This window comes from Babylonia areolata, chromosome 8 (assembly GCF_041734735.1).
Source record: "Babylonia areolata isolate BAREFJ2019XMU chromosome 8, ASM4173473v1, whole genome shotgun sequence".
In the NCBI taxonomy this organism is placed as follows: Eukaryota; Metazoa; Mollusca; class Gastropoda; order Neogastropoda; family Buccinidae; genus Babylonia; species Babylonia areolata.
Window position 1 is genome coordinate 47,151,901 of NC_134883.1, and position 20,000 is coordinate 47,171,900.

Genomic DNA, 20,000 nt, shown 5'->3' on the forward strand with positions numbered 1-20,000 from the left:
TGATACAGTACCATACGACACGAAACATACGACGCCATGCACTACAACAAAACTCTGCACAGCACAGCACAGCACAGCACAGCACGGCACAACACAGCACAGCACAGCACAGCACAGCAGGGCACAACACAACACAACACAGCACAGCACAGTACGGTACAGTGCAGCACCACAGCACAGCACAACATAGCACAACGCAACACAGCACAGCACGGCACAACACAATACTGCACAATACAACACAGCATAGCACGGCACAACACAACACGGTACAGCACAGCACAGCAAAACACAGTACTGCACAGCACAACATAGCACAACACGGTACAGTACAGCACCACAGCACAGCACAACACAGCACAACGCAACACAGCACAGCACAACACAGCACAGCACAGCACGGCACAACACAACACAACACAACACAACACAGCACAGCACAGCACAGTACGGTACGGCACAGCACAGCACAGCACGGCACAACACAACACAACACAACACAGCACAGCACAGTACGGTACAGTACAGCACCAGAGCACAGCACAACACTGCACAACACAACACAGCACAGCACAACGCAACACAGTACTGCACAACACAACACGGTACAGCACGGCACAGCAAAACACAGTACTGCACAGCACAACATAGCACAACACAACACAACACAACACAGCAAAGCACAATGCAGCACGGTGTCGGATAGCACAGCACAGTATATGACAGCACAGCACAGTTTAGTACAGCACAGCACAACTTCACGGTGCAATACAATACAATACAATACAATACAATACAACACAATACAACACACATAATACAATACAATACAACAGGAGTTGGCACTCAACGATGTCAAACAATGCAGACTACGATGGGACACAATACAAACCACCCGTGTACAATTAACTATAATTGCTGTGACTCTTCGCCACACAGTAATCTGCGCATGATGTTCCATGTATCAGTCGTCTGTCATTTTTTGTTACTTCTGAACGAAAACATGAAACAAGAAAGAGAAAACTAAAGAGGGACCGAAAATATTATCAACAGTCTTTCTTGTTATTTCCAGACGAAAACAAAAGGTAGTGCATAAAAGAAAGCAACGAAAACAGAAAGACAGAAAGAAAGAAGAAACAACGAGACAAAGTATGCATCTACAGTCTTTCATCTTATTTCTGAACGAAAACCAACCAACCAACCAAACGAAAGCAAACAAGCAATAAAGACAGACAGACAGAAGGCAGAAAGGTCGGTATTAAAAAAATAAATAAAATTAAATAAAAATTTTTTTTAAAGACGGAAAGGGAAGGTAAAAAGAAAGAAAGGAAGGCTGACTGGAGACGCTAAAATGAAAAGAAAATCAAGTGGCCATAAAAAACAGAAAAGCCGCGAACAGTGCTGTGTTTGATCGAGCCAGATTTGCATAATGTGGTCTTCTCTCTCCAAACGGCGGGCAGCCCCTTTTCAAGTGGTCACAATCTTCAGTGCTAATCCCAGTCTGAACAGCAAGAAGACATACACCTGTCAAAATAATAACAATCTTCAATGCTAATCCCAGTCTAAATAGCAAGAAGACATACACCCGTCAAAATAAAGACAGCCCAGTTGTCAAAACCCGTCAACCAATCATGTTTATGACTTGCGAACTGCATAAAACTAGTTATGTGTCTGTGGGTGGGAGAGGCATAAATCTTTTGTAGTCTTCAATGCATGACTCCCATGTAATTTTTCTGTTTCTTTCTTTCTTCCGTTCATATTCTGAAAAAGTTATCGGTTTACGTGCGTTCGTTGATATTCTTTAAACATAAGACAACGAAATGATTTTTTTAAAGGAAACACACACACACACACACACACACACACACACACACACACACACACACACACACACACACAATCTCTCTCTCTCTCTCTCTCTCTCTCTCTCTCTGAAGACATAAACACATTCAATCAGCCATTTAACTGTCATTGTCACGGTTCAGTATAAGACAGGGATTTCTGCAGATTGCAATATGATATGTGATCTGTTCACTACAGTGAAGGACACGGGCAGTTTCTAGCCGTGGGTTAATCCCGTGACTTAACCTTCGCTGGTTCCTTGCAAGGACCATTCCGTTTGACCGCACACAACGGATCGTTTTCATGGTCTGCTGAATGGAGGTGGAGACCTGTGTGTGTGTGTGTGTGTGTGTGTGTGTGCGCGCGCGCGCGCGCGCGTGCGTGCGTGTGTGTGTGCGTGCGCGCGCGCGTCAGTGTGTGTCGTGTGTGTGTGTGTGTGTGTGTGTGTGTGTGTGTGTGAAAGAGAGACAGTGAGAGAAGAAAGAAACGTACATGCAGACAGACAGAGATCGGATTACATGGTTACACGAAAACCCATTCAACCACAAAGAAAACTGGTTTGCCAAACCCAGGCAGGAAATGAGGTGTGTCCACAAGTTGAATGTTGTCTGACTTAACCCCTTGACTTCTGCTGACTGCTGCTCCTCAGTGGGGGGGCGGTGGGGGTGCGGGGTGCTGGGGGGGGGGGGGGGGGTGTGCTGTGAGACAGACTGTGAAACAGGTCAGATGTCTGTCAACATTCTTGATTTGGATTTAAATCCCTCTTGGGACTGCAGAGCTTTTGTTCAGCAAAGACAATGACATCTCTGAAAAGTAGCAGTTGCAGTGAAAACTGTTGTGACACGGATCTCACGTCTTCTAAACTTCAGCAGTTAAAAGGTTAATGGCGTCGGCGTGAGATGTGAGAAAAATGCTTTCCTTTTCTTGTTGTTGGAGTTGATGTCTTCTTCTTCTTCTCCCTCAGCTATGTGAAGAGTCACTGGGAGGCCGCACAGAACTGTTCTGCAGATACCTCCAGGTCTGCGGAAAGGCCTGGCTCTCTGCAATGTGTTGACATTCTCCATGGCAACTTGTAAGGGCGGTGGAGACGGAGGGGCCGGGGGGAGGGGGGGGGGGCAACGGAGGGACGGGTTGAGTGGGAAGGTGGGTGTGGACAGGATGTTTTATGTCTGGATGACGGTAGAAGGTTGCTGATATATGTGCTGTGCTTGTTACAGCGAGGCGCAACAAAACATCTCTCATGAACCCTTCAACAAACTGTATATATATGATAGTCAGTCGTGTCCGACTATGACCGTCAGAACAGCAGAGGAGGCAACTGCTGTTCCGACTATTTGGGCTAGAATTTGATTATAGTGGAGAGTGTTTTGCCCAAGTACATCCCCACTCTCTCGGCCAAGAGGGTTTAACAAACTGTAACATACATGTCATAGCTGTTTCCCTAACATTCTACATTGCATTTGTAGCGATGAAATGTGGTCATTTTGTACAACCAACATCTATGCAACTGACGTTTGTACAAAATGCGGTTTAAAAGTATGAAGATTAAATGCGAGGATTGTGTGTGTCATGACGGATGGGTGTTTTTTGTTTGTTTTGTATTAATATTCTATGTCACTGAGAGACAACTCGCTGACTTTCGGCGTGGCTGAGATCCATACAAATGACTTATTTATAGGCAGACACTCACGGACATCTTCAAAAAAGAATCAAAAGCCAGTTCACAGTAGCACTACCAGACAACTTCCACTACTACTATTGCTTCTGCTGCTACTTTGCTGCTGCTACTACTACTACTACTACTTCTACTACTGCTTCTTGTACTGATGCTGCTACTACTGATGCTGCTGATACTGTTACTTCTTCTACTCTCTTCTTCTTCTTCCTTCGTGGGCTGCAACTCCCACGTTCACTCGTATGTACACGAGTGGGCTTTTACGTGTATGGCCGTTAATACCCCGCCATGCAGGCAGCCATACTCCGTTTTCAGGGGTACTGCTTCTACAACTGCTGCTGCTACTTTGCTGCTGCAGCTGCTGCTATTTCTATTACCACTGCTGCTGCAGCTGCTGCTATTACTATTACCACTGCTGCTGCGGCCCTGACTGTTCCAGCGCATCACACACGGACACACCATGCCGGAGCTGAAGCTGTCGCCCTTCGTGAGGCCCCAGTCCGCCGTGGGCGCCCGGCACGTGGCAGCGGAGAACGCCCCTCCCAGGCCGGCGGACCGGACCTTCAGGCCGTGGACCACCCACCCGGGGCAGCGGCGGGACGTCTCCAGCCACAAGGTGCAGCGCCTTAGGCAGTCCCACCTCAGGGCGGCCGGCAGGAAGCAGGACCCCCCTGGGGGGAGGGCGACGGTGGTGGGCTTCACCTCCCCCCCTACCACCTCCTCCGTCGACCTCCCCGACGACCGTGTGGAGCTGGAGGTGGTGACCATGGTCAACAGCGGCGGTGAGTCCTGTGTTCGATTTCTCCCGGGTTAGTCCTTGTGTTTGGTGGTGTTTTTTTTGTTGGTTTGGTGAGAGTCCTGTGTTCAGTTCAACAGATAGCGCCTTTTGTTTGGTAGGATTTTTGTTTTGGTTACATTCCTGTGTTCAGTTCCTTAGTTATCACCTTTGGTGGGATTTTTGTTTTGGTTAGATTCCTGTCTTCAGTTTCTTAGTTATCGCCTTTGTTTGGTTGGTTTTTTTGTTGTTTTGGTTAGAGTCCTGTGTTCAGTTCATTAGTTGGTGTCTTTGTTTGGCAGGGTTTTTGTTGGTTTGATTAGAGTCCTGTGTTCAATTCTCCAGATAGTGCTTTTGTTTGGTGGATCTCTTGTTGCTTTGGTGAAGTTTAGCATCCCCACAGACATCGCAGCTATTCGTAGTCATGGTGTGTGTGTGTGTGTGTGTGTGTGTGTGTGTGTGTGTTCTTCAGTTTAACGTCACTTCACATTTAGTGATTTTAGACGAATGTACATGTGTGCGCACGCGTGCGCGCTCACATGTGAGAGAGAGAGAGTGTGTGTGTGTGTGTGTGTGTGTGTGTTGCCTGGCGTTATGCCCGCTGTGTGAAAGAAAGGGAAGTGACGACAAAGGAGAAGACCACTCCCTGCGGAAGTCTACCTGTCAGAAGTCTGTCAGAAGTCTACCTGGTTGAGGTCTGTCAGAAGTCTACCTGTCAGAAGTCTACCTGTCAGAGGTCTGTCAGAAGTCTACCTGTCAAAAGTCTTCCTGTCAGAAGTCTATCAGAAGTCTACCTGTCAGAAGTCTTCCTGTCAGAAGTCTATCAGAAGTCTACCTGTCAGAAGTATGTCAGAAGTCTACCTGTCAGAAGTCTGTCAGAAGTCTACCTGTCAGAGGTCTGTCAGAAGTCTACCTGTCAGAAGTCTACCTGTCAGAGGTCTGTCAGAAGTCTACCTGTCAGAAGTCTACCTGTCAGAGGTCTGTCAGAAGTCTACCTGTAAGAAGTCTACCTGTCAGAGGTCTGTCAGAAGTCTACCTGTCAGAAGTCAGAAGTCTACCTGTCAGAAGTCTACCTGTAAGAAATCTGTCAGAAGTCTACCTGTAAGAAGTCTACCTGTCAGAAGTCTACCTGTCAGAAGTCTACCTGTAAGAAGTCTGTCAGAAGTCTACCTGTAAGAAGTCTACCTGTCAGAAGTCTACCTGTAAGAAGTCTACCTGTCAGAAGTCTACCTGTCAGAAGTCTACCTGTAAGAAGTCTGTCAGAAGTCTACCTGTAAGAAGTCTACCTGTCAGAAGTCTGTCAGAAGTCTACCTGTCAGAAGTCAGAAGTCTACCTGTAAGAAGTCTGTCAGAAGTCTACCTGTAAGAAGTCTACCTGTCAGAAGTCTACCTGTAAGAAGTCTACCTGTAAGAAGTCTACCTGTAAGAAGTCTACCTGTGAGAAGTCTACCTGTAAGAAGTCTGCCTGTAAGAAGTCTACGTATAACAAGTCTACATGTAAGAAGTCTGCCTGTCTACCTATAAGAAGTCTACCTGTAAGAAGTCTACCTCTCTACCTATAGGAAGTCTACCTGTAAGAAGTCTACCTCTCTACCTATAACAAGTCTACCTGTAAGAAGACTACCTGTCTACGTATAACAAGTCTACATGTAAGAAGTCTGCCTGTCTACCTATAAGAAGTCTACCTGTAAGAAGTCTACTTCTCTACCTATAAGAAGTCTACCTATTAGAAGTCTACCTGTAAGAAGTCTATCTGTAAGAAGTCTACCTCTCTACCTATAACAAGTCTACCTGTAAGAAGTCTACTTCTCTACCTATAAGAAGTCTACCTATTAGAAGTCTACCTGTAAGAAGTCTATCTGTAAGAAGTCTACCTCTCTACCTATAAGAAGTCTACCTGTAAGAAGTCTACCTCTCTACCTATTAGAAGTCTACCTGTAAGAAGTCTACCTCTCTACCTATAACAAGTCTACCTGTAAGAAGTCTACCTGTGCATGCCCACACCTTGCCCAAAGGCCCCGTGATAAAGACAACAATAGACGGCGTTGTGAAGATCATAATCTGGCCAGGCTGACAGAAAGCACTTGTAATGGGACAATAGTTGGCCCGTCTACAGCCCTTGAGTAGCTCTTCCCCTTTATATTTACCCTGGCCTCAAGGCTTTCTTTGCGGAGAGGACTGACTGGATCAGTAAAGAAAACTGTCAGCCATTCCAGAATGTTTTTAGTAGGTCCCCCCCCCACCTCCCGCCCCCGTTCCCCGCCGCCGCCCCCCCTCCCCTCTACACCCCTTCCCCCCTCTGTTGTGTGAGTACTTCAGAGGCGGCCTTCTCATACCGCTTTGTCGCTGGGCCAGTGTTTGTACTGTGAGGAGTGTGGAACGAAAATGGTCAACACCGCTTCTAACACTGGGGGATTTTTACTGTCTCCGTTTTTCTCTGCTGTTGTTGATTCTCTATTCCTTCTGTGGGGATGGGGTTTAAACACACACACACATGCACGCACGCACACACGCACGCACGCACGCACACACACAAACACATATACAGGCGCGCGTGCGCGCGCGCGTACACGTAGGGGGTTCAGGCACTAGCTGGTCTGCACATCTGTCGACATGGGAGATCGGGGAAAACGATTTTCCACTTTGAACACACCAGGTGCCGTGGCAGGAACTGAACCCTGGATCCATGGATTGAAAGTCCTACCCTTTAACCACTCGGCTGTTGCGCCCCAAACTGATCTTACTCCTATAAGATTAATGTCCTTCCGTTATCAGCAGCTGCATTCAGTGTAATATAGTATGGTATGGTACAGTATGGTACTGGTATTGGTATGGTATGGTATGGTGTATGATAGTCAGTCGTGTTCGACTATGATCACCAGAAAAGCAGAGGAGGCAACTACTGGGCCGACTATCTGGGCTAGAATTTGAATACAGTGCAGAGTGTCTTGCCCAAGTACATCCCCACTCTCTCGGCCAGGAGGGTTTTAGGACGGTCGGCGTTGGGATAGTTCCCAAAGGCCAACTAGCCCCCAAGGCTGCAGCACAAAGAGACAACACAATTTTGCCTCCTTGTTTGAGAGTCATAGTCCTTCACAGAAGACTAAGCCGTAAATGATTTCATTTCCCACTGCAATGGGGTATAATTTTGCCTCCTTGTTTGAGAGTCATAGTCCTTCACAAAAGACTAAGCCGTAAATGATTTCATTTCCCACTGCAATGGGGTATAATTTTGCCTCCTTGTTTGAGAGTCATAGTCCTTCACAAAAGACTAAGCCGTAAATGATTTCATTTCCCATTGCAATGGGGTATAATTTTGCCTCCTTGTTTGAGAGTCATAGTCCTTCACAAAAGACTAAGCCGTAAATGATTTCATTCACCACTGCAATGGGGTATAATTTTGCCTCCTTGTTTGAGAGTCATAGTCCTTCACAAAAGACTAAGCCGTAAATGATTTCATTTCCCACTGCAATGGGGAAACTATTGATCAAACAGATTTCACTTTGCTGTTGACCCGACTGTAAGCTTGTGTCAATGTGTGATTCAAACTGAGCGTTGGCTGATGGTATGGTATAGCGTGACATAGCATACATATACATAGCGACTGAAACAGAGCAGTATGTATGTGTGTGTGCGTTCGTGTTTAAATACTTAATCATTAATCTGTTCACCACCTTGACGTGTGTACGCCACCCAGTTATGTATTTGTATTTCTTTTTGTGAAATTCGGGCTGCAGTTTTTTCCTGCATGCAGTTTTATTTGGTTTTCCTTATCGAAGTGGATTTTTCTACAGAATTTTGCCAGGAACAACCCTTTTGTTGCCGTGGGTTCTTTTACGTGCGCTAAGTGCATGCTGCACACGGGACCTCGGTTTATCTTCTCATCCGAATGACTAGCGTCCAGACCACCACTCAAGGTCTAATGGAGGGGGAGAAAATATCGGCGGCTGAGCCGTGATTCGAATCAGCACGCTCAGATTCTCTCGCTTCCTAGGCGGACGCGTTACCTCTAGGCCATCACTCCATTTTATGAACCAAAGTCTGACCCCAGTTCCCCCCCCTCCCCCTTGTTCCCCCACAGCCTCTCTCAAGGACTCTTTCCCCGCAGCGGAGTCGGCGGCAGGAGACAGCGGTAAACGGGCCCCGACCAAACAGCACCCGACCTTTGACACCTGGGTGTCCGGCTCTCCGCACGACTCAGACGAGTACAGCACAGACCTGGAGGACGAGCCAGCTGCGGGTATGTAAAGTTATAGCTTTGGGAAGTCACTGATTTGTGACTGTCCCTTGCTGTAATTGAGAACATCGCTGAACTATGACGGGCGCAATAGCCGAGTGGTTAAAGCGTTGGACTTTCAATCTGAGGGTCCCGGGTTCGAATCACGGTGACGGCGCCTGGTGGGTAAAGGGTGGAGATTTTTACGATCTCCCAGGTCAACATATGTGCAGACCTGCTAGTGCCTGAACCCCCTTCGTGTGTATATGCAAGCAGAAGATCAAAGGCGCACGTTAAAGATCCTGTAATCCATGTCAGCGTTCGGTGGGTTATAGAAACAAGAACATACCCAGCATGCACACCCCCGGAAAGCGGAGTATGGCTGCCTACATGGCGGGGTAAAAACGGTCATGCACGTAAAAGCCCACTCGTGTACATGCGAGTGAACGTGGGAGTTGCAGCCCACGAACGCAGAAGAAGAAGAAGAAGAAGCTGAACTATGACTGGCATCTGTGGATCACTTGCTATGTAGGATGACAGTTCACTGTCAGTGCTCGGGATATCTGAGCAGTTCACAGGGGTTCAAACGACTGGCTCTCTCGAGAAATCAAGTGGCCCCCAAGTGCTGGCTTTGAAGAACTGACGTCGTCACTCAATGTTCTCTCTCTTCTTATCCATTACTATTTTATTTGTTTGTTTTTCTTTGTACATATTTGCAGTGTTACTTTGAAATAACGGAAAGGTTCTTTAGTTGTTACTCGCACTTGTCTTTCTCCGATAACAGTATGCACACACACACACACACACACACACACACACATATATATATATATATATATATGTAGAGAGTGAGAGAGAGAGAGGTCTGAAGACAACATGAACCTTTTGTGTTTGTGTCTCTAGAGACCAACTCCCGCATTTCCAGTGACGCCAGTGGAGTGGACATCTATGAACAGCAGTGTAAAAGAGATGGTGAGTGTACACACTACAAAGAAAAAAACATCAGTCTGTCTTTCTCTCTCGCGTGTACTTTTGTCCCCCTCTCACTCTCCCCCCTCCTCCCCCCCTCTCTCTCTCTCCCTCTCCCCCCTCTCTCTCTCCCTCCCATCTCTGTTTCTCTCTCCCTCTCCCCTCTCTCTCCCTCTTCTATGTTTCTCTCTCTCTCTCTCCCTCTCTTTCCATCTCCCCCCTCTCTCTCCCATCCATGTTTCTATGCCCCTCCCTCTTCCCTCTCTCTCCCTCTCCCCCCTCTCTCTCTCCCTCCCATCTCTGTTTCTCTCTCCCTCTCCCCTCTCTCTCCCTCTTCTATGTTTCTCTCTCTCTCTCTCCCTCTCTTTCCATCTGCCCCCTCTCTCTCCCATCCATGTTTCTATGCCCCTCCCTCTTCCCTCTCTCTCCCTCTCCCCCCCTCTCTCTCTCCCTCCCATCTCTGTTTCTCCCTCTCTTCCCCTCCCATCTCTCTCTCTCTCTCCCTCCCATCTCTGTTTCTCCCTCTCTTCCCCTCCCATCTCTCTCTCTCTCCCTCCCATCTCTGTTTCTCCCTCTATCGTTTTCAGGAAAAGCAATGTCCGTCAGACTTTTATGGTCCTCAGTGGCAAAGAAGTCAGCGAATGGAAGGTGAGCTTTGCACATTACACGAAAGAAACTTTAGTAAAAAGGATATCAAGGGACAATACATTGGTTTGTTGAGAAAACACTCAGTCAATACGACGTCATCAAAGTGTTTAGAAACGACTACAATAAAGATATGACAGTGACAGTGACAATAAACAAGAATTTTCTGCAGGTTTGGTACCAGTGTCGTACCTCCGGAGACACATGGGTAAACGTTCCATCAGGATGAGACACCATTACCTGGGGGGCAATGCTGCACGTGCTTTGGCCTATGCCTTCCGTGTGAGTGCTGTTTGCTGTTTGCTTGGCTGCTAGTGTCACTGATTAATTTTAAATGGAATCACGTATTGACTGGTATTCAGTTACCTAGCTATGTTTATTTCAAAGTGCAAAACAATGACACAAGTGTATGTCCGTGTTGTTGAAAGCACAGAATAAGGACATGTATTTATGTTGAAAACACACAATGACGGCATGAATGGATGATTACGTAAATGTACATTTGTGTTTAAAACAGAGACTGATGACATAAATGTTCGTTTGTAACGAAACGCAAAAAATGTACGTTTGTGTTTCAAGCAAAAACTGATTACATGAACATACGTATGTGATGAAAAGCACAAACTGATGACATAAATGTAGGTGTGTGACGAAAAACACGAAGTGATGACGACACGACTGTCTGTGTTGACAGCGCAACACCATCACGGAGATAATGGACCTGAGCGACAACTACCTGCAGTCGGGGGGTGCTGTCTACATGGCCGCCATGTTGAAGGACAACGCCTTCCTGGTGTCTTTAGTCAGTGTCACTCCCCCCTCTATAGAATCTGTCCCCTGGTGTCTTTAGTCAGTGTCACCCCCCCACCCCCCACCCCCTCTCTGTGGAATCTGTCCCCTGGTGTCTTTAGTCAGTGTCACTCCCCCCTCTCTGTGGAATCTGTCCCCTGGTGTCTTTAGTCAGTGTCACTCCCCCCTCTCTGTGGAATCTGCCCCCTGGTGTCTTTAGTCAGTGTCACTAGTCAGTGTCACTCCCCCCTCTCTGTGGAATCTGTCCCCTGGTGTCCTTTAGTCAGTGTCACTCCCCCTCTCTGTGGAATCTGTCCCCTGGTGTCTTTAGTCAGTGTCACTCCCCCCTCTCTGGGAATCTGTCCCCTGGTGTCTTTAGTCAGTGTCACTCCCCCCTCTCTGTGGAATCTGTCCCCTGGTGTCTTTAGTCAGTGTCACTCCCCCCTCTCTGTGGAATATGTCCCCTGGTGTCTTCAGTCAGTGTCACTCCCCCCTCTATAGAATCTGTCCCCTGGTGTCTTCAGTCAGTGTCACTCCCCCCTCTCTGTGGAATCTGTCCCCTGGTGTCTTCAGTCAGTGTCACTCCTCCCCTCTCTGTGGAATCTGTCCCCTGGTGTCTTTAGTCAGTGTCACTCCCCCCCCCCCTCTCTGTGGAATCTGTCCCCTGGTGTCTTTAGTCAGTGTCACTCCCCCCTCTCTGTGGAATATGTCCCCTGGTGTCTTTAGTCAGTGTCACTCCCCCCTCTCTGGAATCTGTCCCCTGGTGTCTTTAGTCAGTGTCACTCCCCCCTCTCTGGAATCTGTCCCCTGGTGTCTTTAGTCAATGTCACCCCCCCCCCCCCCCCTCTCTGTGGAATCTGCTCTGTGGTGTCTTTAGTCAATGTCACTCCCCCCTCTCTGGAATCTGTCCCCTGGTGTCGTCAGTGTCACTCCCCCCTCTCTGGAATCTGTCCTCCGGTGTCTTTAGTCAGTGTCACTCCCCCCCTCTCTAGAATCTGTCCTCCGGTGTCTTTAGTCAGTGTCACTAGTCAGTGTCACTCCCCCCTCTCTGGAATCTGTCCCCTGGTGTCTTTAGTCAGTGTCACTCCCCCCTCTCTGTGGAATCTGTCCCCTGGTGTCTTTAGTCAGTGTCACTCCCCCCTCTCTGGACTCTGTCTTCCCCCATCCCCACGTGCATCCTTCTTTTGTCTCCCAACAGAGTTAACGATCAAGGCTGTATTGATTTGCGCCCTTTACGTCAAGCTAGTCGGTGCTGCAGTGTTGTTTTTGTGAAGGTTTTGTTCTTCGGGGAGGGGGAGGGGGAGAGGAGGGGGTGTGGAGTCATGTTCTGTATCCGAGCCTTTCAGCTGCAATGTACACCCATCTCGTTTTGTTTTAGATCTCACGATCTCACGAGAGATTAGAACTTCTCTCTCTCTGCAGTGATAAAACGGTTGCACTCCGTCAAATGCATGCAGTAAATATAAATATTTCTCAATGAGAGAGAGAGAGAGTATAACTCGCATTATCAGTTCTGTGTGTTCTAAGAACCACCGTAGAGGTTGAAGAGGCTATAATCTGTTAGGGTTGGTGCATGACCCGTTTGGCTAGCCTGGTGGAAGCAGATCCTCGCCAACATAACTCCATGTTTGAAGCGGCTGTTTCAGGTTTGGCTTCAGTTTCAAGGTGCTAAAGCGTGCAGGCTGGTTCATATACAACACGCCACTTCTGCTGAAAAAAGACCAACACGCTAACAAGGCCTTAAGAGCCTATTCAATGTTTGTGTAAAACTTGAACACAAAAAATGGGTGAGATTACCGCTGTTTACCTGCCCATGTTAAATGTCTTTTTTCTTTCTTTCGTTTTTTTGTGGCGGGGGTTCCAGTTTTGTTTTCTTGTCCTTTTGTGTAGTCTTTTGTTTTCATTTCCTCTTTCAGTGTATTTTTTTTAATACACAGTATCTGTGGTCATTTTATAGGCCTATCAATTAATATTAGCATGAACAAACATTCAAGAAAGTGAAAAAGAACAAATCTGCCTCCCACAGCCACATGTTAGACCCTGAATGGATGAATCATATCCAAACTAGTATCTAATTTTAGGGCTGACATCCCCTTAGCAATGACGGAGTTACCAAATGTCAAGCTGTCCTTAAAGAAAACACAACATACAATTTTCTTCAATAAATCACGAAACAATTTCTTGTGGTCTGATCTACTCTGTAAACTTGTCAATGATTCCAAATGCCCATAGTAGTTATGCCTGCTTTCCATTTGTCTGATCTTTGAGTCAGTGTGTCTGTTCCGGCTGCGTCGAACGTGTATGTGAGACGGTTAGTGTAACAGCACCTTAAGCTGTGTCCCCGAACTGTTTCGTTACTCACATTTCAAAGGGCTGTCACTCCAAACACCATGTTGCAAGAAGCAGACGATGTCTGGTGACCGAAGAACAAGAAAGCTCAAGACGGTCTTGTTGCAGTCTTAGAATGGCGGTGATATTCAGTTCACTTTCCATTTGTGTGTGGTCATTTTCTGTCTGTATTTATGACATGATGCCCTCCAGGTACGTTTGGGTCAAAGTCCTAGAGAGTAGAGAGACAAATCAGCCCGGAGAGCTACAATCAACTGTGGTGTAACACTGTTAACTATAACTTTGTTTTATTCATATGCTCATTTGTTTCTTTGCGTATCTCCTCTGTTTTCATTCAGGAGTGTAGGGGCATTGTGCATCGTGAATAGATAAGTCCCAAGAAGTAGAGTTTTTGAACTTTTGAAGCGGGACTCAAGGATACTCACTACTCGATTTTATTTGCCTGCTGAATTTTTTTCCTCCAGATTATTTGTTTAACTTCAGTGGGGTTAACTCCTAAAATGGGAAACTAAACAGTAAAGCAAACAAACAAACAGAACAAAAATATACCATCACGAGAAAAATAACATAATGGTCAAAATTGTCCAGTATAAGAATCTATGTGCATTATAGGGCGTGTGTCTTAATAGTCAGAACTTATACCAAAGCGATTTCATTGGTTGTTATGGTGTGTTTTGAACATGTGCATGCATCTTAATAATTTACGTTGCATGCGACACATGAGTGTTGTAAATAGAATAAATCATTACTTGAATTCAATGTTTATTTTGTTATCTTATGTGCAAAACACAGGACTTATCCAACAACTTTATCGGATCTCACGGCTGTGTGGCACTGGCAGAAATGCTGGACGTGAACACGACACTGAAGTCACTGAACCTGGCAGGTAGGTTAACCTGACACTGAAGTCACTGAACCTGGCAGGTAGGTTAACCTGACACTGAAGTCACTGAACCAGGCAGGTAGGTTAACCAGACACTGAAGTCACTGAACCTGGCAGGTAGGTTAACCTGACACTGAAGTCACTGAACCTGGCAGGTAGTTTAACCTGACACTAAAGTCACTGAACCTGGCAGGTAGGTTAACTTGACACTAAAGTCACTGAACCTGGCAGGTAGGTTAACCAGACACTGAAGTCACTGAACCAGGCAGGTAGGTTAACCTAACACTGAAGTCACTGAACCAGGCAGGTAGGTTAACCTGACACTGAAGTCACTGAACCTGGCAGGTAGTTTAACCTGACACTAAAGTCACTGAACCTGGCAGGTAGGTTAACTTGACACTGAAGTCACTGAACCCGGCAGGTAGGTTAACCTGACACTGAAGTCACTGAACCAGGCAGGTAGGTTAACTTGACACTGAAGTCACTGAACCTGGCTGGTAGGAGCGGTTAAGGGGGTTTGATATGCATACTTATATAGTGCACATCCTTAGTCAGATACCAAGCTGTAAGCGCTTTACACCGTCATTTACGCAGCAGGCTGCCTTCCTTGGTAGTGCCGACCGAGGGCTGCCATAAGGCGCTCATCACACACACACACACACGATTTTACTACAAATTTTTGCAAGAGGCAGCTCTCTTACTGCTGTAGGTTATTTTGTAAGCGCTAGGTGTATGCTACACACGAGACTTTGTTTATCGTCTGATCTGAATCTATAACTCCCAGATTACCACTCAAGATAAGTGTTGGGTTCGAACCTGTGCGCACAGATTCTCGCGCTTCCCAGCGGATGCGTTACCACTGGGCCACCACTCCATTGAAACAGCCTTCCTCCCTCCCTTCCTTCCTCCCTTCCTTCCTTCCTGGCATTCCTCCTTTCAGACACCCAGCCGACACATTCTTCCTGTCTTGCTTTCAGGCAACCAGCTGACAGATGGCGACATGCACCACTTCATAGAGCCGCTGAAGAACAACCTGTCCCTCACCTGCCTCAACCTCAGCCACAACAATCTGGGCAGCATGGCCGGTGTTCACCTGGCCGCCGTCCTGGTCAGTTGTCTTGGGGGATGGGGTGGGGTGGGGGGGCTTTTTTTTTATAGCTTGCTCGCTTGTGTGTTTACAACCAGTGTGAGTCAAGGCTATGTAATGACACTGGAACATATTTTGCAAAGCGAATTGAATGACAGTATCACGGTCGTTTACCTTGTTTTTATTGGTCTTTCTCTTCTTAGAAATGTCTTCTCTAAAAGACTTCTCTTTCTTATGAGACATTCGACACGTTTTGTTTTGTTTTTTGTTTGTTTTTTTCTCCTTGAAACTCATCGCTTGCTCTTTCATGCATATGATTTTTTAAATTTTGTATTTGTATTTCTCTTTTTATCACAACAGATTTCTCTGTGTGAAATTCGGGCTGTTCTCCCCAGGGAGAGTGCGTTGGTACACTACAGGGCCACTCGTTTTGTTTTGTTTTTTTATTTAATAGTATTTTTTCCTGCGTGCAGTTTTATTTGTTTTTCCTATCGAAGTGGATTTTTCTACAGAATTTTGCCAGGAACAACCCTTTTGTTGCCGTGGGTTCTTTTACGTGCGCTAAGTGCATGCTGCACACGGGACCTCGGTTTATTGTCTCATCCGAATCACGATGATGGTTATGATGATGATGATGGTAATCATTACTGATTATTATTATTAACATTATTATTATTCGTGACTAATGTATAACTGACTCTGATTATTGACTTATCTGTTGGTTTCGAGGTGTATGTAGTGCTACAATATTACTATGGTACTCTTATTTCTTCTGCTGCAGATTCTATGTTCACCACGTATGTTTCAGTGCGTCAATGGTTGTATAAATGAAATATTCACCATGTGTCTTTCAGAGCGTCAATGATGGTATCAGTGACCTTGACCTAAGCTGGAACTCCATCCGTAGAGAAGGCGCTGTTGCACTTGCAAACGCTCTGAAGGTATTGGAACGCGTGTTGGTTGGAGAGATAACTGAACAGCTAAATAAAGATGTTAATGAACAGCTGACTTCCACAACACAACTGCATTGTAGGTCGTGTCGTCTTCAAGCAGCCTGGTACTGGTGTGTGTGTGTGTGTGTGTGTGTGTGTGTCTACGTGCTTGGGTGCGAGACTGTGTGCATGTGTCAAAAGAAAATGTTTGCAGGTGATGTGTGTGTTGTGTGTGATGTGTGTGATGTGTGTGCTGTGTGTGTTGTGTGTGATGTGTGTGTTGTGTGTGTTGTGTGTAATGTGTGTGATGTGTGTGATGTGTGTGCTGTGTGTGATGTGTGTATTGTGTGTGATGTGTGTGTGTTGTGTGTGATGTGTGTGTTGTGTGTGATGTGTGTGTTTTGTGTGTTGTGTGTGATGTGTGTGTTGTGTGTGATGTGTGTGTTTGGTGTGATGTGTGTGTTGGGTGTGATGTGTGTGTTGTGTGTGATGTGTGTTGTGTGTGTTGCTGTCAGGTCAACACTGTGGTGGAGACACTGGACCTGTCGTGGAATGGGCTGGCGGAGGATGGCTGTGCTGCCCTGCAACAGTCCCTGCCCGCCAACACCTCCCTCAAGGTCCTCGACCTCACGTGAGGATTCTCCCTCTCTCTCCCTCTTCCTCTCCCTCCCTCTCTCCCCCTCTCTCTCTCTCAGAGTGTGTGTTTGGGGATGAGTGTGTGCATATGTGTGTGGGTGGGTGGGAGTGAGTGTGTGACAGTGTTCCCTTCATTATATTTTTTATGATGATGATGGTCCGTTGATTAGTATTATAATCATCATCAGTAGTAGTAGTAGTAGTAGGGGTAGTGGTATTTACTATTATTATTATTATTGTTGTGTCTTATCGTTACTGTTTTTGTTGTCACAAGGACAGATTGGAAGACTAGGCAATGCCTAAAATCTTTATCCTTGAGTAATAAAGTTTTTGAATCTTGAATCTTGAATCTAAACACGCATAAACACACACACACACACACACACACACACACACACACACATACAGAGAGAGAGAGCTCTTTTCATGAATTCCAAACCTGCACACACACACACACACACACACACACACACACACACACACACACACACACACAAACTGAGCACTTTGGCGAACTGGCAACTGGCAAAACGGAGTCGCAAATTTAGTTACAGCTAATTGGGAGGACACAGTCCAGGACATAGCCCATGTACAAATGGATCCTTATAAAACAGCGACAACAGGGTGTTGACAAAGCAGCACACAGCTGATAAAAACACTCACGGGACTGAGCGTTCAGAGAGCAGTAGTACACATGCCCCTTTACAAGTGATCACCGATATTTTCAGCTTCAAGGAAGGGCATAAGCGTACAGTGATTCATATTATATGCTGCACAACATCTACTTTTAACCATCGCCATGCCTCGTGGTTGAATTTTTTTTTTTAATTACCCACACTTTCATTTAAATCTTCACAACCCAGTCACTTATGTAACTATCATCACAACCCAGTCAGTTTTGCAACTATTTTACTGAAATTTGATGATTTTTGTCCATTTGTGATTTTTGTATATCCCACTAAAAAGTGGTGGTGTTTTGTTTGTAAACAAAGGTGTAGTTAACAAAGAAATCGTTGTGTAACAAGGAGGAGGGGGGAGGGGGAAGCAGATGGTTGTGTAACAAGGAGGGGGGGTGAGGGGGAAGCAGATGGTTGTGTAACAAGGAGGGGGGAAGGTGAGGGGGAAGCAGATGGTTGTGTAACAAGGAGGGGGGGTGAGGGGGAAGCAGATGGTTGTGTAACAAGGAGGAGGGGGGAGGGGGGAGCAGATGGTTGTGTAACAAGGAGGAGGGAGGGGGAAGCAGATGGTTGTGTAACAAGGAGGAGGGGGGAGGGGGAAGCAGATGGTTGTGTAACAAGGAGGGGGGGGAGGGGGAAGCAGATGGTTGTGTAACAAGGAGGAGGAGGGAGGGGGAAGCAGATGGTTGTGTAACAAGGAGGAGGGGGGTGAGGGGGAAGCAGATGGTTGTGTAACAAGGAGGAGGAGGGAGGGGGAAGCAGATGGTTGTGTAACAAGGAGGAGGGGGGTGAGGGGGAAGCAGATGGTTGTGTAACAAGGAGGAGCAGGGAGGGGGAAGCAGATGGTTGTGTAACAAGGAGGGGGGCAGGGGGAAACAGATGGTTGTGTAACAAGGAGGGGGTGAGGGGGAAGCAGATGGTTGTGTAACAAGGAGGGGGGGAGGGGAAACAGATGGTTGTGTAACAAGGAGGGGGTGAGGGGGAAGCAGATGGTTGTGTAACAAGGAGGAGGGGGGAGGGCGAAGCAGATGGTTGTGTAACAAGGAGGGGGGTGGAGGGGGAAGCAGATGGTTGTGTAACAAGGAGGAGGAGGGGGGAGGGAGAAGCAGATCGTTGTGTAACAAGGAGGGGGGCAGGGGGAAGCAGATGGTTGTGTAACAAGGAGGGGGGGGTGAGGGGGAAGCAGATGGTTGTGTAACAAGGAGGAGGGGGGAGGAGGAAGCAGATCGTTGTGTAACAAGGAGGGGGGCAGGGGGAAGCAGATGGCTGTGTAACAAGGAGGGGGGGTGAGGGGGAAGCAGATGGTTGTGTAACAAGGAGGAGGGGGGAGGAGGAAGCAGATGGTTGTGTAACAAGGAGGAGGGGGGAGGGAGAAGCAGATGGTTGTGTAACAAGGAGGGGGGGTGAGGGGGAAGCAGATGGTTGTGTAACAAGGAGGAGGGGGGAGGGAGAAGCAGATGGTTGTGTAACAAAGAGGGGGGTGAGGGGGAAGCAGATGGTTGTGTAACAAGGAGAGGGGTGGGTGAGGGGGAAGCAGATGGTTGTGTAACAAGGAGGAGGGGGAGGGGGAAGCAGATGGTTGTGTAACAAGGAGGGGGGTGAGGGGGAAGCAGATGGTTGTGTAACAAGGAGGAAGGGGGAGGGGGAAGCAGATGGTTGTGTAACAAGGAGGGGGGGGGGGGGAGGGGGAAGCAGATGGTTGTGTAACAAGGAGGAGGGGGGAGGGGGAAGCAGATGGTTGTGTAACAAGGAGGGGGGGTGAGGGGGAAGCAGATGTTTGTGTAACAAGGAGGAGGGGGGAGGGGGAAGCAGATGGTTGTGTAACAAGGAGGGGGGGTGAGGGGGAAGCAGATGGTTGTGTAACAAGGAGGAGGGGAGGGGAAGCAGATGGTTGTGTAACAAGGAGGAGGGGGGAGGGGGAAGCAGATGGTTGTGTAACAAGGGGGAGGGGTGAGGGGGAAGCAGATGGTTGTGTAACAAGGAGGGGGGGGGGTGAGGGGGAAGCAGATGGTTGTGTAACAAGGAGGAGGGGAGAGGGGGAAGCAGATGGTTGTGTAACAAGGGGGAGGGGTGAGGGGGAAGCAGATGGTTGTGTAACAAGGAGGGGGGGGTGAGGGGGAAGCAGATGGTTGTGTAACAAGGAGGGGGGGAGGGGGAAGCAGATGGTTGTGTAACAAGGAGGGGGGGAGAGGAAGCAGGGGCCTGACCAAAACACAGACCCAGCGTGCTGGTCAGGAGCACACCACATGCTGAACAAAACTGTACATGTAGGACATTAAGATAGACAGTTGATGACAGTAAACATGCCCATTTAAATGCTATGGAATATGAGATAATTATTATACGCGTCTCTTTGCCACGTCTGTGTATTGGTCCTAGATCGACCAGACATATATAGTGAGGAGTGAGGGAGAGAGAGAGAAACCGAGACAGACAAGAAAGAAGAGAAGAGAACGAACGAACGAACGAACGAATGAACGAACGAATCTTTTTAATGAGGGAAGTGGAATAAGCATGTATATGTC

The 20,000-nt window shown here is 47.3% G+C and overlaps 1 protein-coding gene across 3 annotated transcripts in view; it reads left to right on the forward strand.

The window, feature by feature from the left end:
* LOC143284882 (uncharacterized) overlaps window positions 1-20,000 on the forward strand; it is a 34,250-nt gene that overhangs the window by 4,881 nt on the left and 9,369 nt on the right. For 2 of the 3 annotated variants that reach the window (XM_076591995.1, XM_076591994.1), the window contains exons 2-10: window positions 3,957-4,299; window positions 8,374-8,532; window positions 9,412-9,480; window positions 10,295-10,404; window positions 10,817-10,924; window positions 14,053-14,146; window positions 15,121-15,251; window positions 16,085-16,171; window positions 16,678-16,793. In XM_076591995.1, coding sequence (XP_076448110.1) covers window positions 3,978-4,299; window positions 8,374-8,532; window positions 9,412-9,480; window positions 10,295-10,404; window positions 10,817-10,924; window positions 14,053-14,146; window positions 15,121-15,251; window positions 16,085-16,171; window positions 16,678-16,793 — 1,196 coding nt within the window. In that variant the 5' untranslated portion in view covers window positions 3,957-3,977. The remainder of the gene's footprint in view (window positions 1-3,956; window positions 4,300-8,373; window positions 8,533-9,411; window positions 9,481-10,294; window positions 10,405-10,816; window positions 10,925-14,052; window positions 14,147-15,120; window positions 15,252-16,084; window positions 16,172-16,677; window positions 16,794-20,000) is intronic. The other variant, XM_076591996.1, reaches the window with a different exon arrangement.